Source organism: Oryzias melastigma, linkage group LG17 (genome assembly GCF_002922805.2).
Source record: "Oryzias melastigma strain HK-1 linkage group LG17, ASM292280v2, whole genome shotgun sequence".
NCBI lineage: Eukaryota > Metazoa > Chordata > Actinopteri > Beloniformes > Adrianichthyidae > Oryzias > Oryzias melastigma.
In genome coordinates this window covers 1,853,094-1,880,915 of record NC_050528.1, presented here as the reverse complement: position 1 = coordinate 1,880,915, position 27,822 = coordinate 1,853,094, and the positions used below count along the sequence as shown (strand labels likewise).

The 27,822-nt window shown below is 42.0% G+C and overlaps 1 protein-coding gene across 2 annotated transcripts in view; it reads right to left on the bottom strand.

The window, feature by feature from the left end:
• ptprma (protein tyrosine phosphatase receptor type Ma) overlaps window positions 1-27,822 on the bottom strand; it is a 126,402-nt gene that overhangs the window by 32,564 nt on the left and 66,016 nt on the right. For both annotated transcript variants that reach the window (XM_024265102.2, XM_036216341.1), the window contains exons 8-11: window positions 19,859-20,167; window positions 16,947-17,056; window positions 7,865-8,066; window positions 7,465-7,567 (exon numbers count right to left, since the gene is read on the bottom strand). In XM_024265102.2, coding sequence (XP_024120870.2) covers window positions 7,465-7,567; window positions 7,865-8,066; window positions 16,947-17,056; window positions 19,859-20,167 — 724 coding nt within the window. The remainder of the gene's footprint in view (window positions 1-7,464; window positions 7,568-7,864; window positions 8,067-16,946; window positions 17,057-19,858; window positions 20,168-27,822) is intronic.

The following is a 27,822-nucleotide window of genomic DNA, read 5'->3' as shown; positions in this document are numbered from 1 at the left end:
CAAAAAGAAAAAAAGAGGAAAAACCTGACAGGTGGAGTGTCAGATTAAACTGGATGTCTGTTGTAAAGTTACAATTGATGATCCTAACTAAGAGATCTTTTACCACCAAGAGTGTCTGAAAAGGTTTTATTAGATGAAACATCGAGTCAAATGTTTTGCTACAGACTGTTCCCTGTACAAATGAGTATCTGAGTAGTAATGAGTACATGTTTGTTGTACAATCCCATGTTCAGTAAATGTTCATAGATCTGTTAGTTTCCATGATGTGTTATTTACTAAGAAGCACTTAGACGAAAATAAAGAAATAAACTTGAAATGAAATAATACGCATTTTTATTTTTTTATTTATGTAAATATACTTGCAAAAATAGTCAATTTGTAATACATTTGCTCGAGGGAGCAAAAGTTAAGGTACAGGAGTCTGAGTCTGCGATGAGACACCACCTTATTTTAAAAAAGGAAAAACCCTGTAGAAAAAAAAAAAAAAAAAAAAAAAAAGATGTTGGTGCACCAAGACTCAGCAGTCTCAGCACCAGCAGCTTTGGACTTGACCATTCGCTCCATGGATGGAAGTGTCTGAATCATAGTCTCATGTGTACAGCATATTTTACCTGCAGTTTATCATCAGTTCATTAGAAAATCTGCTTTTGCATATGGAGGGTGTGTCCCAAATCCTCACAGCTCCCATGTTTGGCTCTAGGTGAGAAAGTGATGACATTTGGAATCCTGCTGAGAGTCTGCAGGAGAAATCAGCCTTTAATTACAGGTTCCTACTGAGAGCGCAGGTCAAAAGTGAAGTACAGACGGTGCAGTGGAGCCACTTAAGCAGCTGCAGAGCAGCAGAGAAATGACCCATCAGCTGAAATCTACTGTCATCTGTTAGGAGTGCAATGCTAGACATGCTGCTAATCATGTTACTTTTGGAAATCCTGATGTTTGGTCATGTATAATTTTCAAAAACCCAATAAAACTTGGATTGTTTTGCCAATATCAGCCCTTCGTGTTCCTATAACACACAGACACTGAGATGAAAAAGAAAACTCTGTCAATCCCCTGGTGGCTTCTTGTTATCTGATGATGCGGTTGTGCCATGACTTAATGACAGGCTGTGTGAGCAGAGCTGGCTTCTTATCCTCAGGCAAAATACCAAGTGCCAACGGCTATGAGGCTCCAAGGGGAAGAACTCCAGTAAAGTGGAAATCCAAACCCCAGTCTTTGTGCCACAAAATAGACGCTCCACTGGGGACTAAACTGCAGCTAAAATCTACCTGAGATTCAGCAAACAGGATTTTTTTTTTTGTGGTGGTGGGGGGGTGAGGGTTGCTGGGATAAAGTGCTGAATGACGAGAGAAATACTCATAGAAGCATCGTCCCAATATGCATAAAATAACACCACATTTGATGTTACCTGTGAAATAAATGTATGTGGCTGGAGGTTCGATCAGCAGGAAAATGATCCTGCCGTGACGAAAAAACACGAGCAGCTCAGAGGAAAGGAGCCGATCTGCAATGACACGTAGAGCCTTCACCGCACTCGTTCACCGCACTTGTTCACTCCACTCGACCATTCCACTCGTTCACTCCACTCGTCCATTCCACTCGTCCATTCCACTTGTTCATTCCACTCGTTCACTCCAGTCGTTCACTCCACTCGTTCATTAGACTCGTTCACTCCACTCGTTCATTCCACTTGTTCATTCCACTCGTTCATTCCACTTGTTCATTCCACTCGTTAACTCCACTCGTTCATTCCACTCGTTAACTCCACTCATTCATTCCACTCGTTCATTCCACTCGTTAACTCCACTCGTTCATTCCACTCGTTCATTCCACTTGTTCATTCCACTTGTTCATTCCACTTGTTCATTCCACTCGTTCACTCCACTGATTCATTCCACTCGTTCATTCCACTCGTTAACTCCACTCGTTCATTCCACTCATTCATTCCACTCGTTCATTCCACTCGTTCATTCCACTCGTTCATTCCAGTTGTTCACTCCAATCGTTAACTCAACTTGTTAACTCCACTCGTTCATTCCACTCGTGAACTCCACTCGTTCATTCCACTCGTTCATTCCACTTGTTCATTCCACTCGTTAACTCCACTCATTCATTCCACTTGTTCACTCCAATCGTTAACTCCAATTGTTAACTCCACTCGTTAACTCCACTCGATCATTCCACTACATTCTTCTAAACACATTCTTTCTAATACAAATTATTTTAAAATTTATTTTTTTACTTTCACAAATTATTCAAGTTATAAACTGACCAATTAGATGCCTTAGTAAAAGCCCGCTGGCCCCGCCTCCAACATTTGATTAACAGATTGTCCCGAGGTGCTTTCAGTGGGAGGGGTGTGGCCTTTGAACAAGCTCACTCCTAATTGACTACAGTAGTCTACAAACGTGACTCAGACCAACTCGGACCAATCACTGATATTGGGTTTCAAAATGGCGGCAGACGAACAGGAAGCCATGGCGACGGCTATGACTGGAGGTTAGGCCTTTTCTGTGAGTGACGTCAACACCTTGTTATGTCCAGTAAATAATACATGTCTATGGTTACAATCTGATGCATCACAGAGGGAGGAGACATTGTGGCTGTTTGAGCATTTCCAATAAAACCTCTGCAGACGAATAAGTCATTTATACCTGTTTGGCTCCGTTCACAGAAAGCTTCTCAATCTTAGTGAGCAGAAAATTGAGGAAGTGAGAGGAACGGAGGTGAGAAGCGAAGGCGTAGAAGGCTTTAAGCTGTTCAGACTGATCTATCAGCAGAGCCGGACACGATGCAACCTGAACTGACACCAATTAGGCCTCCTCCAGCTTCCATGCCCGATAGATTTCAGCTCTGCTGCCACGTGACGCCAACCAATTATGGTGGATTGACTTGAAATCGACTGAATTGTGACCTGAAACTTAGATTTATTTTTCACGGGGGCTGATAAGGCAAAGAGGGGAGGAGGTACGGGGAGCATTTCAATCCCTGGCCGTCTCCCTGTAATGCTAATGTGCCAACTGTGCCTTGATGTGTGATTTAGGAGCGGTTCTCCTGACCCAGCATCCCCCTCTCTGCTTCTGTCGTTGCACTGGATTTTTCTCTGGCGTGCACACAGCTGTGAAGCCAACAAATCAGAGGCTAGCATACATTACAGCTGTTTGCTGTGCAGAAATTAAAGAAGGTTGCTGCTTATTTCAAGATGGCAGAAAATCACTGAAGTGATTTTAGGTTAAGTCAAGATAATCTGATGCTTCAGGGCAGAAATAACACCTCCTTCAAATTTCCACTGAAACTGGAGTATTTGACTGATTTTTGTTTGCACTTGCGCAAGCTTCCTCAAGGCAAAAAAAAAAAAAAACATCAGAGAGAAGAGTGCAGCTGATTTAGTGTGGAGGATGATAAGGAACACATCTTGAATCATTTATTTTTACCGGAACATGTAAACGTCTATTTTGATGTTCCTGGGTGAGGAGGCGGGTTTTGGCCCTTACAACGGGCTTTTGCAGACATTAGTTTAACATGACAGACTGATAGAGGGTTCAATAATCCTCTTAAACCAACAGCATACCCTCTGGTAAAAACCGTTCCCGTGCCTCACAAATTAGAGGCAAAGGACAGAGTGGAAATGCTGTAACAATTAGTAATTACAGTGGAAAATCAAACATTGACAGCTTCCTTCAGCCAAGAAAATGTCTTCCCCAGTTCATTAACGGCAGCAAGGCTCAAAGCTGCCATGTTTTTACCCCGGCACTCTCGGGCAAGGTTACAGCGTCACATCTGGAAGCTGATGTAATCGAAACAGATCTTCTCAGTTGACAATTTCAGTTTACCAACATGAAATTTGAAATTAGGTTTTCCACGGGACAATTTAAAATGCAACTCAGGCAGAAAGTTTGAAAAATCAAATGAGAAATTTAGAATTCAACATGAAAATATCCAAACCACTCTTTTGTTTATTAGTGTAAGGATTTGAATAAAAGACAAATCAATTGCTTGGTACATTTTTAGATTTTGTTTTTACCATCATTTTAAAGAAAACGAATGTTACCACTGTCAATTCAATATGCAATAGATAGTTGACTTGAAAATGACCATAGAAGGTTTACGTAGAACCTCTGGAGGATCCTAACTGGGATGTTTGTGGACTCCAGAGACTCCAGCAGCTTCAAACATGTGCTGCTGCTTTATGATGGCATTTTAGCAGCTGCTCTCTAAATCTGATGGATTTGTCATCAAAAGCCTTCATCATTCCGTCTTTATCTGCACAAACCCCGCTGTGCTCTGAATCAACCACAAATCTCTTCCCAGTATGATGAATACGCTGAAGTTTTCATGAAATATCGAAGGTTTGAGTAATATAAGTAATTTTATTACAATTTCATCCAGTAACTAAACTAAAGTAATCAATTAGTCTTTAAAAGTAATTTACCCAACAGTGTACAGAATATGGACTGGAAACCCCAAAGTCAAAATGGAAACATCTCTGAAAGTGGTAGAGAATGAGAGAGCAAAGATCCTGTGGGACTTCCAGATCCAGACGGACAGGATGGTAATGGAGAACCAACCAGAACCAACCAGACATTGTAGTGGTGGATAAAGAACAGAGGAAAGCCGTTGTGGTGGATGTGGCAGTACCAAGCCATGGTAACATCCAGAAGAAGGAACATGAGAAAGCGGAGAAATACCAGGGACTCAGAGAGGAATGGAGGAAGCTTGGAGGGTGAAAGTGACAGTGGTGTCCGTGGTAACTGGAGCACTCGGGGCTGTAGCCTCCAAACTGGAGGAGTGGCTACAGCAGATCCTGGAAAGACCTCAGACATCTCAGTCCAGAAAAGAGCAGGAACAGCTAAGAGACTGCAGGACCCTCAAGCTCCCAGACCTCTGGTAGAGGACCCGAACATATTTTAACAATTCATCTCTGCTTTTCTGACCAAAACTCAAACTGAGGATGCAATCTGTGGGGTTCTTCTATACACTGCCTGCAGGAGTGCATGATCAGGTCTGAAAACGTGGTGGCTCCTTGATCACTGCTGTCTTACCCTTTTCACAGAGGATTTAAAATTGATTTGTAAAAGCGTTGACTTTCATCCCATCTGGATGTACACAGCGCACAAACTACTGTTAAAGTGCTAATCTATGTCTTCTTTAGTGAAGAATCTTTGAATCGTCTCTGTTTCAGAGGTTGTTACTTCAAGGATCTTTACAAGTCTTTCTATCGGGGCTACATTTTGCACAGTAACCATAACTAAGGCCCGATCCGAATACTCCCCTTCTCCCTCCCCCTTCGTTGATCCCTCCGTGCTCCAAACGGAGGATGATGAAAAAATAGTGTCTAATATTTCGGACGTGACTTCCGTTCAATGACGTCATCAACATCGCCGGTCTGCTAGCGTTAGCACGGTGCTTCCAGCGGTTTAATATCCATAACAACAGCGTTTTTATAACGTTAAAAAGGTCGTGCTACAACATAAAGTCATTACTTACATTTGAATGTAAACTTCTGTGGTTCAGAGCGCACCAAAGAGAAGAAAAGAGCTTCTTCGCACAACGCGGTTTACTCTCGCGATGGCGGACTTTGGACCCCTCTGTTCGGAGTGTGAAACATAATAATTCCGGACACGACTTTGACTTCAACTGTCACTCCAAATCATGGGGGAGGGCTAAGGGAGGGAGAAGGGGAGTATTCGGATCGGGCCGAACTCTGCTGTGTGGGTTAAAGTGCTCCCCAAAAGCTTTTGCAGATCCAGTGGAATTTAGTCATTAACGCTGAAAACTTTCCTCTTCTGTTGTTGTTCAAACATGGCTCCTAAAACTTCCATCACAGTCTCCTGTTTGCTGCCCTCCTCCACTTTTACTCTGCATATTATGAGGCTGACAACCTGCTGGTCTTTACGCCTCCAGAGGTTTGAGAAAGAGGGAGATGGAAAAGGAGATGTGCACCTGTTGAGATGAGAAGATCTGCTCTGATAAAAGGATGTCTCAATTAGTTTTAAAGTGCAGAACTACCATAAAGTGCTCTGCTGAGTCCTTTTTAAACATCATTAACCGTAAGTAACATCTTACATCTATTTTTCTTCTGAATGAATAGGATCAGATATGAGGAAACATCTGAATCTCAGGGAAATTCACACGTCAGAAACCAAATGTATGAAGGATTTCCTGCAGTGCGATAAACACCAGCAAGTTAACGAGCATACGATCGTTCCAATTAAAGGTTTGTAAATACTGAATGGAAAGAACGGCTCATAAATTACCCCATCATTCAGTTTTGCTCGCTGAAGCTTCTTTTTGAAGTTGAAAGACAGGAGCAGACAAGCCCACGAAAATGTCCAGGCTGCAGTCTTTAGAAAACTCAAATGATGTGATGGCATAGCATTGAATTTTACAGCAAAACAAATAAATTCTGAGGGTTTACAGAAACATTAACTGTTGCATTCCTTTGAAAGAAAAGAAAAGCTTTCATACAAAATAAATGTAAACAGTGCTTTTTATAAGGAAAGAAAATGAGAGACTTTTTACCAAAAAGTGCCGTTCTTATGAGAAAGAAAATTATTTTTAACAAGAAAACCTAAAACTGCTTGAAAAAGAAGAAAAAAAACGTACTTGTATGATTGAAGCAAACAGGATGCTGACATTTAGAAAGCTTCGAACAACACTTTCATTAGATGAAACTTCACTCTTTCTGGATCTCTGACATTAGAAAACACTTCTGTGTCTAATTTCTATTCATTTGTTCTTTTTTGCATCTCCGAAAGCTTCAGTTGTTGAGCAGGAGGCTGTTTTACGAGACACTGAGGTGTTCATTCTAGCTCTGCACAGATGGAAATACTGCTGGTGAACCTCTGAGACATGGTGAAGAAACAATCATGGCATTGAATGTAGGAGAAACATCTACATTCATCTGTTAGAACAGCAGGGTTTCTGACACAGCTGAAAAAACGATCAAGTCTGCTTCTATCCTGGGCTATGCTCGAGAGGATTTGCAGTTAACAGTTTAAAGCAGGGTGCTCATAGAATGAAAACTATCCCAGGAAATCTAGATCTGCCTTTTCATACCACAGTGACTGAATAACACAGATCCTTCCAAACAGCAGCTGAAACCTCTGCTAGGACCAGTCTATGTAGTGTGAATACTAGGAAGCCCTCTGGACTGAGTGGCTAGCTAGAGCTAGAGCTGCTAATACTCTGAAGTAACAGCTTCTGTGAAAACTCCTGACATTAGAACACAGCAGCTTCTCTTCTGTAAAAACAAATGAATTCTCACTTTATCAAGCTACAAAAAATTCCCTCTCGTACCCTGAAGCTTTTGAGGTTCAGACTAGGATAGACAGGGAGCGGGTTCCAGAGGCACAAACAACAGAAAGGCACTGAAGTCTACATCATGGTAGAGCATCTATAATGGTTAAAGGTTGCCACCGATTGTGGGATCTTGGTGGACTTTCGGACTTGTTCTCTTCTTACCTGACGGGGGCTCCTCTGCTCTGAGCTGGTTTCAGGAGGACTGTGACGGTGCTGTCTGTCTGGTTCAGAGACGTTTCCTGGTCATATGCTGGCATGGACGGCGCTGTCGTAATAAAAAAAACAGTTTTTTTTTTCCCAGAATGAATCTATGGTCATTATTCTCTCACTGTTTGGAAATCAGATGAACATGAGTATAATATTAGTATTATAGAACATATTACTGTTATAGAAAGGCCCTGTCTAAACAGTGGGTGCTGGTTTCACTGTGGCGACCCCAAATGGGATAAGCCGAAAGGTGAAGAAGATAGAAAGGCCCTGTATACTTAAACTGTTCCTTTTGTCTTGAGTGGTACATTTCTTATTCTAAAGCAGCCATGCTGTGTTTGACCTCTCCACTGACCTGAAATCTTGGTGGTGAACTGGGTGATGACAGGAGGGCCGTAGCCCTTGGCTGTGCTGGCACGCAGGGTGAAGGAGTACGTGGAGCCTGGGTAGAGGCCTGTGAACACGTGGGTGGTTTCGTTGCTCATCTTTACTACTTTCCCACTCTGGTTGGAGAGGTCCAGTTCAGGGTCAAAGGAGCTCACTGCCTTGTAAGAGAACTTGCACAAAGAAGAGATGGATATAGTCTTATACTATTTGCTTGAGCTTAATAAAAAGGAAAACATGCAACAAAAACATTTGCAATTTCAAGCATCCAGATGGCACCCACAGATAAAGCTTCTATTGTGTTTACTGTGTTGATCTATATTATCACACAAACTTGGTCTTCAGTCTATAGAACAACTCAGTGTACCCTTCAGCGTGGACATACACCACAGCACCTACTTCAGATGCAAACATTTCATACAGGTGTCGAATTGTCGAGTTTTTGTGATAACTGAAAGAGTCACGTGACTTAAAACAAATCTACAAATATGTGAAACCATGAAAAAAGAAGCACAAAATGGTGGAGGAACACTGCCCTCACAAATATATTGTTACTTGTTTTTCATTGCTGTGTCAGAACAGACAGATGTCACTTCCAAAGGAAGTGTGGTACAGAGGGAGCATGGAAACAGACGGCCACAATACAGGTTCAGATTGGACTTTGAAAACAGTGCCTCATATTTTAAAGCCAATGCTGGTGGATTCAAGGATGGAGGAACCAACTCGAATGCATTTCTCTTCATTAAAAAAAACACTTGGAGTTCTTGTGGGAGGCATTACGGTGAGTGTTTTTGTTAATATTCATTTTTAATAAGTGTAGAGTCCTACTTTAAGAAAATGCCTATATATGCTGGTAAAGCAGCGCCTTCATTATATTTCCAATTAATGAACACAAAGGGAGTTTGGAGACCTGCATAATTTGTATCCATCAAGTTCGGAAATGCTTGAAGGCTTTTCTCATTTGTTCTCTGTCTGTGAAATGAGTTTGGGTGCCAAAATCTAATATCATCTAATTTCAGAGCAGTTTGAAATGACTTGTGGACACTGGACACATGGGCAAGTCTTTTTTTATTTTTTTTACAACAATGGAACACCTAGAATGGAACATCCAGGAACAGAAAAATAATTATAGATATGCCTGAGAAAATAAATTCGTGATTCAACAACATCTGTTTGTGAATTCACTTCTCTTTATTTTCTTGAACACTTTCAAATTTACTAGATTAAAAAACAAAAAACCCACGTGTCATCTGTGAGCTATGACAGTTGAGTTGAAGGCAAAAAATCGTATGTATACATTTACGTCAACAGGCTGTGCATGAAGGGTAGCCAGATTTTAGCGAGAGTACCCCGCTGCAGGATGTCATGGCGTCTAGAGGTAATATATTGAGCCGGAAGTGGAAGTAGTTATGACGTCAAACCAAAAGTGCACATTTTTACAAGCGCTCTTTGAATTACCGTAATTCCTGAACCGTTTGCTGTATTTTAAAAATTCCAACAGTTTCTGAAAGCTGAGACATTGCGCTTTTTTGTAAATATTGGTTCATTACGGGGATTTTACCCAGAAGCCCGCGGGGGCTCATTTGTTTACCAGTGAGACAGACGGAGCGGATGAGAGATGCCGAGAGCGGAGCAGTCGAAAAGAGTTTTTATAACGGCTAAAAAAAATAATGTCTGAAAGGTGTCACTGTTCTGAACACTGTAGTTTCATATATGCAGTACATTTTCATTTTAAACCATTGACAAGGCTATTAATGTATCATATGTTTTCTTTTGATAATCACTGTATTTTAAAGATTTCAAATAATTAAAAAATATTTTTACTAAGGCATTGCTTGGTGATCTCAGTGTTCTGTTCATATTTTCTTTGTTGCTGATTTTAATTATAGTTTACAAAATCACATCTTCCCCCCTAAGGCATTGCTATTTAATCTAAGTGTCATGGATAAGCAATGTAGTGCTACAATAATTGTAAATCAACATCATAGACACACGTCTGAAGAGAGCGATTACGCCAATTATTTATACCAAGGGGAGAATATGTTCAGTACAAGATATTTAAACGTTACTGGATCTAATGTATTTACACTTTGTTTAATTTGTTGCTCTGTAGACTCTTAATATGTGTATTCATAAAAGCAAAAAACTTTCAAACTGTAACCTAAAATCCTGAGCTGGCAGTTGATTTATCTCAATATTAATTAAACATTGAATAAAAAGCTGTTGACTGTTATTAATTTTACTCTTTTGAAAAATATAAAATAAGAAGAGTCCAGCTGCAAATTAAATTGTAATAAAGACGCACATATTTTGTTCATTTCAAACAATGCAGCACTTGAAGATGATGGGACGGTTCTTCACATCCTGGACAGAACTTGGCAAGACTATCATGGTCGTCCTTGGATGTGTTGGAATACAAAGTTTCAGGAGGTTCTTCCAGCCCCTTGCCATCTCCCTCTGGAACATCTTTTTAAGTGCTCATAAATATTAGATTCATTAAATGAAATTCAAGAACTATCCTGCTACTAAAGCAACCTACCTTTATAGACCAGGTTTTCTTCATGACTCCATCATACAAACAGCATGAAGAACTTGAGTTTTAAATAAACTTTACTTGTATGTTAAGTATAAATCAATGTAAACTGAATCAAACAAGGTACATAAAAAAGTCAACAGTTATAACAAACAAGTAAAACTAAAAACTTAACTCTTAAAAACGGAACAACAACAACTGAGTTAATGAATTAAAAAATGCTGCCCCAGAATCTCGGCCTGCAGCCTCGTCTTTCCTGGTTTTTTAGGATGTTGATTAGGATCTGAAAAACAAGGAAAAGATCAAATTATACCTGGTGACAAAACAAAGAATGCACTGCTTTGGTTGCTACATTCAAAGTGAAATGTTGACCAAAATCCCCTAAAAGATGACTTATATTTAAAAAAAAAAAAATAGAGAATCTTACTTCTGGGAGCATGACATCAAAAACGTAATCCAGGAGCTGGATCTCCCCTTTCCGGATTAAGGAGCCGACTCCTGTGGCATCTTAGATGGCCCTCAGTAGCTGAAAAATCTGACGAGAAACAGGGAAATATCAGAACAAATAACGTGTGAACACACGCAACTGATGAGATTTGAAAATACCCGCTGGTCACTTAGGTTAAGTGTCCTCAGCTTCAAGTGCTGTTTCAGTGGTCATGAGGACAGTGGGTTCTGCCACAGGTGTTGGAACGCACTTTCCCTTTGGTCAGGTCTGTTAACAAATTTGGATATAAAAAAAAAAATAAAAAAAGAATGGAAAAAGATTCCAGCCATAAAAACATTGGAGCCTTTAGACACAAATTAACAGAAAAATAATTGAAAATTGCAATTATTTGTAACTACATCAGAAAAGATCATTGATATCAACATACCCTGGAAATGCACTGATTTACAATGTGGTTTCCCAAGTGCCTTTGGATCACGTCGTCACTAAACGCCTTGAAACAGGGGCAAAGTGGACACCCAAATCCAAGCGCCAAATCCCTTTGCTCCAAGCATCCGTCCTTCTTTAGATTTGATACATGCATCTAAACAAAAAGTCAAATAATCATTTTCTAAAAAAGGATCAAGAAAAATCATTTTAAGACATTTCAAATGCAGTCAATAACTAATATTTATATGTATCAAATATGCAATGAAAAACAGCTGTCCTCAGTACCCACATATCTATTTTTAACGTTTGTGTTGTATTTAAGGCTTCCTCTATTTCGAATGCTATCTGTGGCTTTTGTAAAAGAGGTTTGCCATTCACAATCTTTCCATAAAGCTATCAAATTTTCTTGTCAAATGATGGCTGAACTTTTAGGCGTAAACAAACATCTTGACATGATATAAGTTTTATTTAAGATAATGTGGAAACAAAAATGCATTTACCCTGAAAATTGGTGCAGTAATATCAAACTTAAAACACGTGCGGGTAATGCTGCACGAGTAACACGACTTTACATCTTTTTCTTTTTTTGTGCTGGTTGCACATCCTTACATGCGTCAGCCTTACTTATTTACGCTTTTCCGTTTGATTTTGAATACTTATATCATTACCCTGCTCTGTTTTGGAAGTGAACGTCGAAAATATGGTGTATGAAAGCGTTAGAAAAAAATACAAATTAAAAGTCATGAAGTACGCGCTATGTAAATTGACGTATTAAGCTAAATTCAGCTAGCGTCAACAGGGAGTTTTGAATCATTCAGATTAAAATAGTTTAGCGAAAAAAGATACATCTAGTCCTTTAAATTGTCATACTCAAAGAACGTATCAGCGAAATAAATAGTTATTTTATAGAGAATTATGATAACATACTCTTCAACTTACTTTAGTTTTTTCCACCATCTGTCTTCAAATTAGCTCGTCGTGTTCTTCTGGTTTTACGGCGGCTGGCAACCAACTAAAAGGCGCATTACCGCCGCCTACTGGTAAGGGGTCAGAAGACGTCCGTCGGCCATGACACCTCAAACCGCCATGTTTGTCTGCAGCTGGGCCCCTCTCGATTTTAGGGGAGCTTTTCAAACTCCAGGAAAAGCAAAAGGTGGAAGCACTTAAGACAGCATATTACAATTACAGACGAACAGGGAGAAATGTGTGTGTGTTTATTTTTCACATGCTGGTCAAACATATTGAAAAACAAGGTTCAGAGATTCTGGGCAAAAGAAATGAAAGTGTATTATCTTATAATGGACCTTGTCAGACGTAGTCCTTCAAATTCTTTAATCTTATCAAAGGAAATCCTTACTCATTTAGAGCAACGTGTAGGGGGACATACATAAACCAGACTCAAGTCTGTCCATAACGAATACCATGGAGGCAAAAACTCGGTCCTGGGAGGAGTTTGGTGAGCCCATGGAGAAGGACTATCGGTTATCCTCAAAGAGATTCTGGCAAACCATCCGGCACCTCAGGAGGGGAAAGCAGTTTTCTGCAGGCACCATTTTCAGGTGGGGATCTGTTGACTTCCACTGGGGACATTGGTATACTTTGAGGATCTTCTCAACCCTGCTGACACGCCTTCCGTTGAGGAAGCAGAGGCTGAGGACACTGGGGTGGAACTGTCCATCACTGCCCATGTTCCAACTACTGGGGAATCACACTCCTCAACCTTCCTGGGAAAGTCTACGCCAGAGTACCGGAGAGGAGCACCCGTTCAATAGTCGAACCTCAGATTCAAGAACAACAGTGTGGTTTCTGTCCTGGGGATGGACCAGTGGACCAGCTCTACGCCCTCTCCAGGGGGCTGGAGGGTTCGTGGGAGTTCACTCATTCAGTCCATATGTGTTTTGTGGATTTGGAGAAGGCGTTCGATCGCGTTCCCCGTAGTGTCCTGTGGAGAGTGATGTGGGAGTATGGGTCTGGGGAGACTTACTAAGGGCTGTCCGGTCTGACCGGAGCAGAAGCTTGGTTTGCATGGCTGGCAGTAAGTCAGACCTGTCCCCGGTTCATATTGGACTGCAGCAGGGCTGCCCTTTATCCCCGGTTCTGTTCATAGTCTTTATGGACAGAATTTCTAGGTACAGTCAGGGCCAGGAGGGGATCTGGTTTGGGGACCACAGGATTTCCTCTCTGCTCTTTGCAGATGATGTTGTTCTGTTGGCTTCATGGAGCCAGGACCTCCAGCATGCATTGGAGCGGTTTGTAGCCGAGTGTGAAGCGGCTGGGATGAAGGTCAGCACCGCTAAGACTGAGGCCATGGTTCTCAACCGGAGAAAGGTAGTTTGTCCTCTCTCGGTGGGTGGAGTGCTCCTGCCTCAGGTGGAGGAGTTCAAATATCTTGTTCACGAGTTCTGGAAGATCGGAGCGTGAGATCGACAGGCGGATTGGAGCGGCGTCTGCCATTATGCGGTCACTGTACCGGTCCGTTGTGGTGAAAAGAGAGCTGAGCCAGAAAGCAAAGCTCTCAGTTTACCAGTCCATGTTCGTTCCAGAACTCACCTATGGTCATGAGCTCTGGATCATGACTGGAAGAACGAGATCCCGACTACAAGCGGCTGAAATGAGTTTCCTCTGGAGGGTGGCTGGACGCTCCCTTAGAGATAGGGGGAGGAGCTCGGTCACCCGCAGAGAGCTCGGAGCAGTGAGAGGAGCCAGTTGAGGTAGTTTGGGTATCTGAGTCGGATTCCTCCTGGAAACCTCCCTGGTGAGGTGTTCCGGGCATGCCATACTGGGTGGAGGCCTCAGGGAAGACCCAGGACACGCTGGAGAGACTATGTTTCTTGGGTGGCCTGGGAACACCTCGGGGTCCCCCCAGAAAAGCTGGAGGAAGAGGCTGGGGAGTGGGAAGTCTGGGCATCTTTGCTTAGACTGCTGCCCCCACGACCCGGTCCGGATGAAGCGGAAGAAGATGGATGGATGGACTCAAGTGTAAAGAGGTGGGGGCACCTGGGGGCGCTGCTGGCTTGAAAAAAAAAAAAAAAAAAAGGTGAGCAATATCAGAGTCCTCCAGTTCTGATCCAGATTCCAGGAAAATGAAGACGTTTTGATGTTTTCACTTTGGTTTGTTATTGTAAAATCTTAATGTGTTTAATGTTTACTTCTTTTTCTCTTTTAACTGCCTTAGGAAAACAGGTGTAATTTAGCACTTGTGCTAATTCTGGCAAATGTATGTTTTTGTTATGCTAAAACATGGGTGAATATGCACTGTCTTAATTTAAATAAATTAAGATTCTACCTCAGAAGATGAAAATGAAGATGTTAAGAGATCTATTTGTCTGCAAATGGATACATCAGAAATGAAGCAAAGAAGGGAGACTTTGGCCCGTCCAATTCCGTTGCTGCATCACAAACCCAAGCCTTTTCAAACTGCGGATTTTCATCTGCTCCTGATCCATCACAACTGAATTACACAGTTTTGAAATGAGATTATTATATAAACGTCCTCCATCATGAGAAAAATGCTACAATAACATGTTAAAAACATGTTTTTTCATTGGAGTGGGTCTTTAAGTATTCCAGGCTGGAGGTACAGAGATGTGATTGAAGCACATAATGGCCTTAAGTATTTTACAAAGTGAAACACATTTGCCCCAAGGTAAATACAGTGAGTACAACCCTGTTTCAGCAGCTCAACGCTTTCACCCATCATGCAACATTTTCAAATGATAAATAAGTAAATGAATGTGCTCTAAAAGCTCACGCAGTAAACACATCACTTATGTGGACCTGGTTTTCTTGGACTCTGAGAGAGCCGAGTGCTGCATGATCTTATACTGAGCAGGCCGCTTGAGTAAACAAGACCTGACCTCAGGATTCAAACAACAATGTCCTATTGGTGCTGCAGGTGTGAATACTCTGACCTGCACAGGGTTTGCTTTGCTTTCTTTACTTAACTGTATTTTTCATTTGAGGAAAAAAACTCTCAAAGCTTAATAATTTACTCCATAAAAAAAGAGTATCAAACATAAACATTCAGCAGATCAACAGTGGAACCAAGGAAGGTTTGTAGACCATTTTCACCTCCAGGAGGTTACGCACAGATGTTACATTTTGTTTGCCTGGAGACAGTTGTAAACCAAGAGCTGCTTCTGGACCAGCTTGCATTAACAACAATCTGAACGGTTTTCTAGAATTGTATTTGACTCTTGATCAAATGTTTAAGTCATCTTGTGATCCATTTTCCCAGTGGTGTCTTTAATTACAATGGAATTTTTAGACAAAATCAAAAACCTGTGGTTTTCTAAGACATAATTAGTGCAGAGCAACAGTTCATTAGAAATTCACTTGACTTATGGGCGGGACCCCCCTTCCCCTCCTTTTGCTGAGAGCTCTTTGTTTTAGTGGACCAGGGAGTTGAGCCCCATCCAGCACATTTTCTACATAAAGCTTTTTTTTGTCATACAGCATTTTTTCATCTGCTCCTGATTAAAACAACTTGAATAAAAAATATTCACAAATGCAATTTTATTCTTAATTTTCTTTATACATGTCCTCATTCAACAGAAAAATGCCACAAGAACATGTTAAAAACACCAAAAATTACAATTTTCATGCAAGAGTGTGAGGAAAGGATTAAGCCAAGCAGTTAATTGTCTTTTAGAAAAATTTCTAGCTTTATGAAGGATTAAAATATCTTATTGCAACGATCCTAATATTTACAGTCACAGCAAAAATCCAGAAACCAGAGCCATTCACACACACAAATTCACACATAGGGGTAATCTTAAACTTCTTTTAACTTTTAAGCATGTCTTTGAACTGTGAGAGGAAACTGGAGTACCCGGAGAAAACCCCTGCTTGCACAGGAAGAACATAAAAACCCCACACAGAAAGACCCCAGTTTGGATTGGAACCAGGGCCTTCTTGCAGTGAGGCCAGAAGTGAAGGACGGCAGAGCCTTGAAGCACCCAAGGAGAGAGGAACTACCCACCCAAACTACCCTCTTTCTGCATACAACAACATATTAGGGTAAAGGGGGAGAATCAGACAGCGATGTACCTTGGTGTTCCCCCTAACTCTGGTTCCCGCATGGATACAGTCCCCTCTCCTCTCTGTTTTTATTGCACCTTAGACATGCAGGACCCTTGGTGAGAGGGAGGGGGTGCTTGGACCTGGAGATGTCCTATCAGTGCCCGACCCGCCAATTTTAATAGCAGCGGAAGGACTCTTCTGGCTGGGCTGAAGCCTGCATTCCCCGAGATCATGTACCCCCCTGTTCTCTGGCACTGGGGACCCCTGTGGCGATTCTGCCAGTTCTGCCAGTCCGGTTCTCGATGGCTGATGAGGATTGCCTGGCGGGCAGATTTCTTCAATCTGCTATCCTGTGTGGGTGTCTGGGGGCCCCTGGCTGACCCTCTGCCTCGCCTTAGGCCGGGATCTCAGTGTGGGGGTGACCGGGGACTCCCCCTCCCTTTACAATCCATCAAAACACAAACACTCACCTGTGTACATGTGTCAGAGTATTCATAACCTTCTACTCTTACAGCAACAGAGCTCCAACACCTCTGTTTGCTCAGCTGTTGGACTAGACAAGTTAAAAAAAAGGCCTGGATAGATGATGGATTTTCCCTATTCATCACAAGAGATCTTTACCTCATACTGAGTGATGATCCCGTAGGTCTGCTCAGGCTCTCTCCACTTCAGGATGATCTTCTCCTCATAGGCACTGCCCTGAATAGATTCCAGAGGAACCACTCCTGGCACTATTGGGAAGAAGAAAAACTTTTCTTGAACTACTGCTATATTTCCATTGTATCTACTTGATACTTTTAAATGTAAACTGACCAATAAAATTATTTATTTCCATTTGTCTGAAGATTCTGAGGTTTTCTTCTCACAGGGTGCTATTGTTCAGGGCAGATAAAAGCTAATCTAGAAAACATTTGACTACTCATCCAAGTGTTTCTTCAGTTCTAACTGCTGGTGTTGAATAAGTGTAGTAGTGAAATACTCTGAAAGGTTTTTCAAGTACATGTACGCAGCACAAACACCCACAAACCAGGTATAAAAAATCCGGAAAAAAAAACTAACAAAAAAAAGTCTTTCATTGGAAATTCCTGCTTGCAAAACAATCTATAAAATATAAAACAAAGAATTTTGTTTACCATCTACAAACACATTTCCTGACTAAATTCCATAGAATATCTTTACTACATCGCTCTATGGTACTATGTCAGTGATACTGTGTTCACTCTGAACACGATTCACATCCGCTGCCTCAATTTTGATGCACATCAAACTGGCTGCTGGACGCTTGGCTAAAAATGTGTTTATAAAGTTCAAGCTCTCGCTGTGTGTGGGAGGAGTCACAGTCTAAAGAGTTTTTTTTTCCTCAGCATTACGTGGCAACATGTATATCTCATTTATAGTCAATGCAGAGAAGACACAGATGTTGAGAGATCAGGTATATTTAGTTTAAAGAGCTCTACCAAAGCATGGAGAATGTCGTCTGCATGTCTGGGTTCGTGAGCTCATTCAGAGACTCTCCCGGTACGGTGAGCTTCATATATGTGAACACTGGAAACGTTGGGAGGCGTCTCCCCAAACACGCCGCTGCTTGATGGACATGCTGCATTCAACACTCAAAACGCACTGCAGGACTTCTGGCCACGTTTGAACATTGACTTCAGATTGAAAGCACAAATCACCTTCAGTGTAAATGTGGCTCAAGCACTGTTACTTCAACACTTATTGTTTTTTGGTAATTAAATCAGTTTTTCTCTTTAAAGAAATATCCAAACTTTATAGATACACTTCTTCCTACGATATATAAAGTCCCCCTCTGATGAAAATCCATTTTCTTGTTATTTTTTATCATGTCTGTGTGTCATTTTCCTTCTGAAAGAGAACAGATGTAATCAGAAATCATTTAGAGTATTTCTCCTTTAAACCAATCAAACTGTCTTGGACAGACTCTGTTTGAATGAATGATCTTCTTTCCATCAACAGCTCTGCTGCACATGCACTAAACCCTCATCTGTTCCTAGTGTCTAGTTCAGGTTCTGGAGAAGAGAAGATGGTATCTTCACATTGACTGCAGTCAAATGAGCCGCCGTTCACATTTCTGTGGTCAAATCAGCATCACTGGATTTTTGGTGTGAGTTTCATCCAATACTTACGGTAGCAGGACTGAGAACGCTGGAAAATCTCCACCAGACTCCACGGAGCTTCTTGATGTGACCACGGAAATGTGAACGGCGGCTCATTTGACCGCAGTTGGAAAGGATTGTAAATCAATGAAAGAGCATTTTGATGTTAGCTTTGATTATTTTATCAAGAACTCTGAGAAACCAATGATTGAATGTATTGATCACAGTCAATAAACATTGGAGAATTAGCTAAAAGAGTCTTTGGTGAACTGGAAGGAGAAAGAATCAGGATTTTGGAGGAAGTTCTGTCCATGAAGACCTTCACTTCCTTCACTTCAGACCAACATGAGAAATTGCTTTTTTAAAGACATTTAGTTAGTGGGATGTTGGTTAAAAACGTCATAATCCTCATTAAAACACTACTGAGGACGTTTTTTCTTTTTAATAAAAAACTTGGATCAACACTTCTATGCACCTGATTGTAGGACAATGGCTCCCCTTTTAGGCCTTGGATATGGTTCTCTCCATTCCTTGACTGAACCTGTTTGATTTACGAGGTTTCTTTATTTTTTGTGTCTGTTCAGGAAAGCAAGTCTTATCTTTGAAGGCAGTGCAACAACTGTATGACAAACAGTTCTCATCCCACGCTCAGCTGTCTGTAATTTGTTCTTTAAAACAGGAGAAGTCTGCATTATCCACTTCATCATTCCGTTTGAGGTATTAAGGTGCATTCACACCGAACGCGATTCTGGCGGCAGAGGCTCTCCAATGTTATTCAATGGTCCAGACATGCTCTGAGGTGAATTGAAGCCCCGCAGCATGATGTGAGTGACCTGCGCGGCGCGAAGGTCTTCCAGCACTTTGATTTGAGCGGCGAGGTCCGAATCGAGTGGCAGCCGCGGAATGTAACTACCTGAAGTTTGACAGGTCGCTGCGTCACATCTGCCAATCAGGAACTCAGCTTTGGGCATGGGACTTTTCCAGTGACTATCAGCGGGTAAAATACTGATCTAATACCCGGAGCCCGGAGCGTGGGGCGGGAGGCGGGGAGCTGAGACAGCGGAGCGCAGTGCTGGGAGCGGGTACCGGGAAGCGCGGGGCGGAGAGCAAAGTACTGAAAATGGCACACACTAGGAACAGAAACCAAAGAACCGCTCTGGCACCGGAACCACGTAAAATCGGTGCCCAACAGATCAGTGGCTTTTGCTCCCGTGGTGAAGCTCAGTCGCTCCATAAGCTGGTACAGATGCTTCATAGTGCGGTGAAAAAGGGGCGGGGTAAGTGGATTTGTCGCGCGATTCGCGTTCGGTGTGTATGCACCAGTAGAGTATGCAGCTTTTGCTTTTTGACAAGTAACTGCAAATAAACTGGTAGTGACTACGGACCTGATTGGTAGGTTGGTGTAGATTCACTCACCATCTTCATCGGTCTGTATCTCCAGCTCTCTGCTCTCCTTCACACCCTCTGGGTTGCGCAGCACCAGCTTAACACTGATGTTTGTGAAGGGCGTCAGGTTGTGAATCGTGTGCTGAGGGTCGTGGCTTTGGCTGAGGTAGCACACCTCCTCTCGGGTCTCCTCTTTGAAGAGCATTTTGGAGCGATACTGGACAGTTAGGTTGTAGCTGTAGCAGCGGGTCACGTTGTAGCCCAGAGGTTCCCACCGTATTGTCACTTGCTTGGACTGGATGTCCACCACTTCCAAGCGTTGTGGGCCATGCATAGGCTCTGAAATATGAAATATGCACAGGGACAGAAATGTGAGTGTACATGTAGAGAGCTGTGTTGCAGAAGGAGAGCAGATGACCTGCAGGTTCAGTTCCTGCCTTGCCGGACCACGAGCCCTGAATTCCTTCCTGGTGGTTCTATAGGTTGGTGCCAGCATTCGGCACCAGTGTGTGAATGGGTGAATAAGACGGTGACTGTAAAGCTCTGTGGGTTTTAAAGCTCAAAGCGCTTTACAGTCACAAGTATACACATTTACCATGCAGAAGATTTCTTATAGCAGATTTGTCACAAATGTTGATGGCCTGTCCTCTTTTTTTTTAAAAGAATTTCTACTTTACACTTTCAAAGCTGCAGTCTGACTGCGCAGAAGTTTAAGACTAACTTAGTGTTACAGCAGCTACAACCTTCATAGGAAATCATGTTATTCCTCCTGTCCTCTTGTACACCGACTCCCCATATGGCCAGGAAGCGCTCATGTATTAGCACTATGCTGATCCAGCATCCGCAGGTCCGTCAATTCACCCCACCACTCTGCCACCTCATCACCTCTGATCACAGACTTCAGGTCTCCTTTTACTAAATCCTCCCATCCTATTGTCCATCATATTTGAATGCCTCATTCCTTTGTTTTTCCTGCTTTTCTTGTCTCTCACTGCCCATCTCTCTCTCCCTTCATGCAGGAGAGGGAAGAGCAGGCACAAGTTAATGGGATCAATTTCCATCCCAGGTTAAATCTGAAGTCCATTTCTCTAGAATGTAACACTTTGCCACCTATTAGAAGGAGCCCAGGTTCAATTTTCTTGTTTCCCGGGAGACACAGGTTTTCTAAAGCAGCCATGTTTAACATCTCAGCTGTGCATTGGGGGCCGTGTTAAAGACTGGACCACTTCCTTTCTTCTCTTTCATTTTGTAGCAAAAGAAAAAAACAGAAAAAGTGCAATGACCTCCAAACTCTTAAAGTTTATCTTATCCTTATATCCAGTATAGCATCTTTAGACATCAGCAAATGAGGTCACAATGCCTTATTCAGCTGAAGCTGACTTATGTGGACTCTTATATAGTCTTCACAATTAAATTTACCCGTTTTCAGGTGTAAAAATGGGTCACTTCTGACCTGAAACATAAGGGTTAAATGGGAAGGAAAAAATGAACAAAGAAAACAAACGAGGATGCTTGTAAATTCAAAGCCATATTGGAACAATGGCTGAACAAACCAGACAGAGACAGAATAAGATGTTCACAGACTTTGGTCAGAGCTGCAGCAAAAGTAAATGAACCCTCAGGACCGAGATTTCATGTTCAGGAAAGACGTGAACATTCTGTGAAATGTGGTAAAACCCTGAAAAGCCACAGATGAAAGCATGTTAAAATATGAAATTCCAAGCATGGCGTCCATCAAGTTGTAAACTAAGTAAAATATATTAACAGTTCAGTTCCTCAACAATCATTTACTTTCCTGATTAACATAAGAATTCCTTAAGTACTGGCACTTAAATGTCAAATTTAATCTGATCTGCAACAAAAAAGGTAAAAGAAGATAGCCTCAGCAGAAGGCAGAAATGCCAAGAAAATCAGAGCTCTTCAAACTGGCCGCAGTGTTGGGAAAAGCCATCCAGAAAATAGAAGTTTAAAGCCTTTTATTTGCAGAACTATCTGTTGGCTGCACTCAGCAGGCAGCAGTTACGCTAAAAGCACAGAGAACTGCAGGGTGGCCAAGCACAGAAATCAAATTAAACCAGATGCTCTCAAAATGACAAATGCACCAAAGTGTGACTCGACAGCAGACGTGCACCAGTGGCTGAGAGGAAAGCTCATTTCTGGAGCATTCAAGGTGACTTCTACCTTTGTGGGATATCGTGGATCATGTTCAAATTCTCTACAGAATACCAATAAAAACCAGAGGAAAACATGTTCAGAAGGGAACAAACACGGAGAGGGTGTGAAGGAGCGATCATAGTTCTGATCTTCTCTTTGGTTTTTAGACCACGGCTGTGACCCCCTGACATGTGATGGGGGCAATAAGAATGTCATTATTGCTCCACTCACAACCTTCAGCCGACCATCACCGGGCTTCACTGTGGACATGGACTGGACAGACGTGTCACTGGATTATGAACACCAACAATGAAGCCTAAAGTGGGAGGAGCAATGAGCTGCCTCTGTTACTTTAACAACATTGAGAATATGGACATGAGGTGAGACCAAGTCCCCCCACCCCCAGCAATATCCATCCTTCTGAAACCATGGTGTTTGCCACTTCCTGTCACATTTAAACTTAGAGGTGGGGGCTTTCCCTAACCTTAGCCCCCGCTTTAGTTCACTGGAGGCAACATTATGGGAAAATGAGGGAAAATATGGTCAAGCATTGCCTGGGGCTCACATTAAACCCCGGTGAGATCAGACCCCCCCCCCACGCGGATGTAACAAAATCATTCGAATCTGGAATTTACACTAAACGACTGGTGACGGTCTTCATTCATTACAGTGAGACATGAGTTTGTTGTTAATGTACTAAAACATGAATGCCTCTTTTTAAAGTATATTTACAGAAGTCCTGCAACACTTTTCTGCTTCTAAAGTGACGATTTGATAAACAAAACAACAACTTCTCACATGTTATCTGTGCACCATTAGAGAGGGCCTCAAACGCTGCACTTAGCTCCGGGGTGAAATAAAGCATTAGTCCTGGATGAAAGGAAGCAAATTGGGCATGTCTGTGAGTTCAGCCACTTTACGATAAGAGGAGTGTGTGAATGCAGACCTGGGGGGGGGGGTTGTGTTTTCTAGTTTGCCTGAAGTCTCACGGGAGTACACGGCTTTCCATGTCATGGTTTTGTTAGCATGGTCTGCCTGTGAATGGAAGAGCAGATTACTTATCAGATCTTCCTCGGGCTTTGCTGCATGTTAGCCTTTCAGAAAGCTCGGATCTTTATCGGATTTGCTTCGATTAGGAGCAGAAGGGCCGGCTGCTGGTGCAGACTTCAATCTTCCCTTTTAGCAAAACAGATTTGAGGGGAGAGAAAAGACTGCTTCCCCTATCATATCACAGTTTACAGCAATATAGGAGTTTGAGAAGCCGAAAGAGGAAACGGAAGCAGAACAAAAATACAGCAGAGCGACTCCAGGACAGCACTTCCATGCTCGGCCTCCTCAAAGGCACTGCTGTCAAAGCAATGCGACTTCCTCAAAGATGACAGTTCTGGTCAGGAAATCCGTACTAATCCATGCTATGCTTTCAACGATCTCTTGTTCTGTTTGAACTGGGAGAACTCCACATCACATCAGAGCGATCGACCTTCAGCCAGTGATGCAGATTTCCTCCAGGATCTCATGTAAGCTGTAATGACAGCTTTGGATAACTGACAATCACACGTCCATGGTCCTCTATGCAAACCTCTGGAGACAGCGGAGGGAGGCAGTCACCAGAGGGGCGGGGCAGTGACATGTTGGGAAGGTTAACAAACCGACGACAAGGTCCCACCTCTTCTTCATCAGATTCCTCCTTTAAACTTGGTGGAAACTGTGGCCAAAATATCTGTGGACCCTACACACAAAGACACACACACACACGCACACACACACTATCACTTTACCTGCCCCCCTCACAGGTCTGGATAATCAGGAGGATTTATTGAACAGTGAGAGTCGCTCCTCACTCACTCAAGTCTTTCTTTATAGCCACCATGATGGATGAGGCTGTGTGATGGTAGGCCTACAGGGCAGAGGGGCTAACAGTGCTATGGATCAAATCCAAACCACCAAACGAGTCTCCGCCTTGGACTCTGCACCATCGCCACCTTCCTGATGAAGACCCTGAAGCTCCATGTGAGGAGATGAATGGTGAACACGGCCTTAGCACATGTCCAACAGGAGGATGTGACACAGAATGGCCTCGGAAGTACAGATGACATGTGGCAGAATTTAAAGCTGAACGCAGCTTCATTAGAATGTTTTCTCCTGTTTGGCACTTTTAAACTTTAAGCTCCAATTTTTTATCTTAAAAACAGAAAATACGCTGTATTTAACTTGGAGAGTAGTTTTTATCTAGATTCTGAACCAAAAAAAAGAATCATAATATAAGAACATCAATTTTATTTAGATAGGCAGAGATGATGGTGATCATGGCTTTTGAAAAATGCGCTGCCTCAGGCGGCTGCAAGTAGAAGCGGTTCCTGGCGTTTTGCCTTATTTTCGTAGTTTCTAATGTATTTTTGCTTCTGTACGGAGCTTCGGAAAAGACGCCGTGGATGCTGGGCGGGAGTTAAACGGCGAATGAAGAAGCGGCGTTTTAAACCCTGTGTTCCTGCGATCATCACGGGGAACGTCGGGTCCCTGGCCAATAAGATGGGCGAGCTGGAGGCGCTCACACGGACCCAGCGGGAGTACCGGGAGGCCAGTATCATCTGTTTCGCTGAAACATGGCTCAACGGACTGATACCGGACTCTAACGTTTCTATCGCCGGCTTCCTCACTGTGCGAGCGGACCGAGACACCACCGCGTGCGGTATGAAGAGAGGAGGAGGGCTCATAATTTCTGCTGACCATCTTGGACAATCCCTCCCACCCTCTCTTTGAAACTGTGGACACACTGAGAAGCAGCTTCAGCTGTGGACTCTTGCAGCCCCGCTGCTCTAAGGAGCGGTACAGGAAGTCATTCCTGCCATCTGCCATTGGGCTTTATGACTCCTCCATGTGTGGAAGGTGAAAGGAAAACACCTTGGAGCTTTTTCTTAGGCTCTTTTTACATCTTTGTACATGTGTGTGTATAGTCTTTTTCTGCTGCTACGTGTGTACATTTGTTTATTTATATTTATTCTGCTGCTACGTGTGTACATTTGTTTATTTATATTTATTCTGCTGCTATGACTACTTATATTTATAAGTTAGTTACATTTTATTGATCATTTGAATTTTGTATTGATCTTTTAGCAGTTTAATGGTGTTTTGTGCTTTTCATTATTATGAATTGCTGCTTCTACGACTGAATTTCCCAGCGGGGACGAATAAAGTTGATCTCATCTCATCTCTCTCATGATTCTTCAAACATCTGTCATGCCACCAAAAAAAGTTGATTAAGTCTTAATATCAGATAATAAGACATAACATCTTTCATCCCAGAATTGAAAACTTAAGGGGAAAAATAACCCGGAAAGTAAACATTGGAGAAAACAGTTTCATTACTATTTTTTTTTTCTTTTTTCATCACAGTAATCTACATCTTCATTTTAAATGCTCAACCTTTCTGGAGCCTTGGTCTTCACAGGAGACATGCATATTCCCATATCTTTGGTGTCACTTCACAGGACATGTTTCTTCTCTTTTATTTAAAACCATGTTGTTATTAGAAAATGCTGCTTATTGCATAGAATGGTTTAAACACCAATTAATAGTCTTTCTTTTCTATTTTCATGAAATGAAACGCATGAGTAAAAGTGCAAAACCAGGAAGGAAGTGAAATAAAGAGACCCACAGCTGCTAGGGAGAAGAGAGAGCTGGTTACATCAATCTTTCATTTAGCTTCCACCAATATGCAGTGATTGGGGTCAGAGTGACAGGTAGATTGAATCTTAGCTCCAGCGTTTGTCTTGACATCTTCCCACTCAGCCTTCTCCTCAGTCTGGCCAGCCTTTGTCTTCTGTGCTCAGGAAAATGTCTGAGGTTAAGGCTAACAAATGGGAAAAACACAAGCCCTCATTTACAGATGGGAATACAATCTCTACAGGAGCAATGGGAGGTTACCATGGTGATTTTTCAATTTCAGCCCGTTGCAGATGCCTTTGTCATTTGTCTCCAAAAACCTGCAGTGCCGTGCTCACCTCAGGGTGTTGCCAAGAGAGTACGTCAAAAGAAATGCTTGACTTGCTACCTTTCTGAGCCCCCCTACCACAAAGACTCCAGATCTAAGCATTTAGCTGTGGAATAAAGGGAACATAATGTAGACCTCCTGACAGCCATGTCCTTTAAATGAGGAGGAGACGTGAAAATGTTCTTGAATCTGAGTTATACAACCAGACTGAATAAGTACTTGTTAGGCGCTTAGGAAGGAGAAGAGGACATCTATAATTCAGCATAAAGGTGTATAAAAAATCTGTGACAAAGATTACAGCAGATAGACAATTAATTATTAAACACAAAGAAAGAAACATTCAAAGACCTTGATAAACATTTAATTTCAAATTTAAATCAGCTGAATAAAACCTGGAAGAACCATAAAGTATAATTCCCTTGAAGCTTGAGAGAAATTGCAAACAGCCTCGATGATAATTGTGTAGTAGAAGTGAAAAGACGTTTCACCTTAAAATGTGGAGCTCATTTGTTCCCAGGGTCTCAGTTGATTCCCATTAAGAGACCCTAATGATAAACCATGAAGGTGAGCAAAATAATAAATGTAACCAGGACCAATCTTCCTCTTGCTTTCTGACAACAGTTGTTTGAAGACATGTCCTTGAGATGAACACAATGTCTTCTGCTGAGCCAGTATCACAGAACACAATCCAGCGTTTTATTTCAGTCCAGCTGTGATAAGGAGAGTTTGAATGTGCTCCGCTATAACCTTCCTGCACAACACAAACTCAATCTACGCTGTTTTCTCCAACTGACAAAGAAACTCACATTCAATGGGTCTCAAAGTAAGCCTTTTCATCCACCTCGCACTAGACAATATATAAGCCCTATAGGTCGCATGGTGGGCAGGTATTGTGAAAGGGACAAGGCAGACTGGTGCCGTCTGCAAAGGGAAGGTGAAGTGGCTTTTCAATCATGCTCTAAACCAACAAAAGTGTTAATTAGAGGCTTTGCTTGCAAACAATTTCTTTTAGGACTCAGACAGATTCATTCAACCACAGCCTCCACAAACTAACATAAAGAATTCAATCATGCCAAGGCAATCTACCCTGCAGTCAGAGGACATTAAAACGGGAATTATGGCTGAATAATTGTCTCATAACTTTCTTAACAGATAGTTAAAACTTAGTGTGCCTAGTGCTAATGTTCTGGTCAGAAAACTGCTCTCTGTTTGACTGTTTAAAGTTCCTCAGATCAAGGCTCATTTCAGAGAAACCCATGGACCAAATTTGTAAAGACGAGATGGTTAAAGCTTCCTTTGTACACTGAATTCTACGACAGACCGCACACATGATCAGTGCATGACTGTGAATTGGTGGTGTGAAGCTAGTGGAGTTTTTTCTGCAACAGTCAGTTGATGCAGAAGCTGCAGGTAGAAGCTCTATCGGCTGGTGAACAGCAGCTTCAAATTCCAGACATTTTTACAGTGTATCCTAAATTAAGACGATGAATGTTTACTGAAAATCTGAACAAAGCCATGCGTTGTTTTCACGGCACAGTTTGTATGTCCGTTTCCAGTGTTAAATGATAACCTGCAGTAGGCGGGGCCCAAAGTTTGCAGTCTGGAGACAAACAGCTGCGAGAGGAAAACACAAATATTTATCAAGGCAAGTTTATTTGTGTAGCACATTTCATGTACAGAGATGATTCAAAGTGCTTTACATGAAACATTAAAAGAAACAATCAAAAGAAAGAGTAAAGGTCTGATCATTTAAATAAAATTAAAAAGAAAGTAAAAAGATTTTAATTTAAAACAAGCATAGATAAACAGTCAGACGTAAACTTTTGAATACATATTAATCAAACTGAGA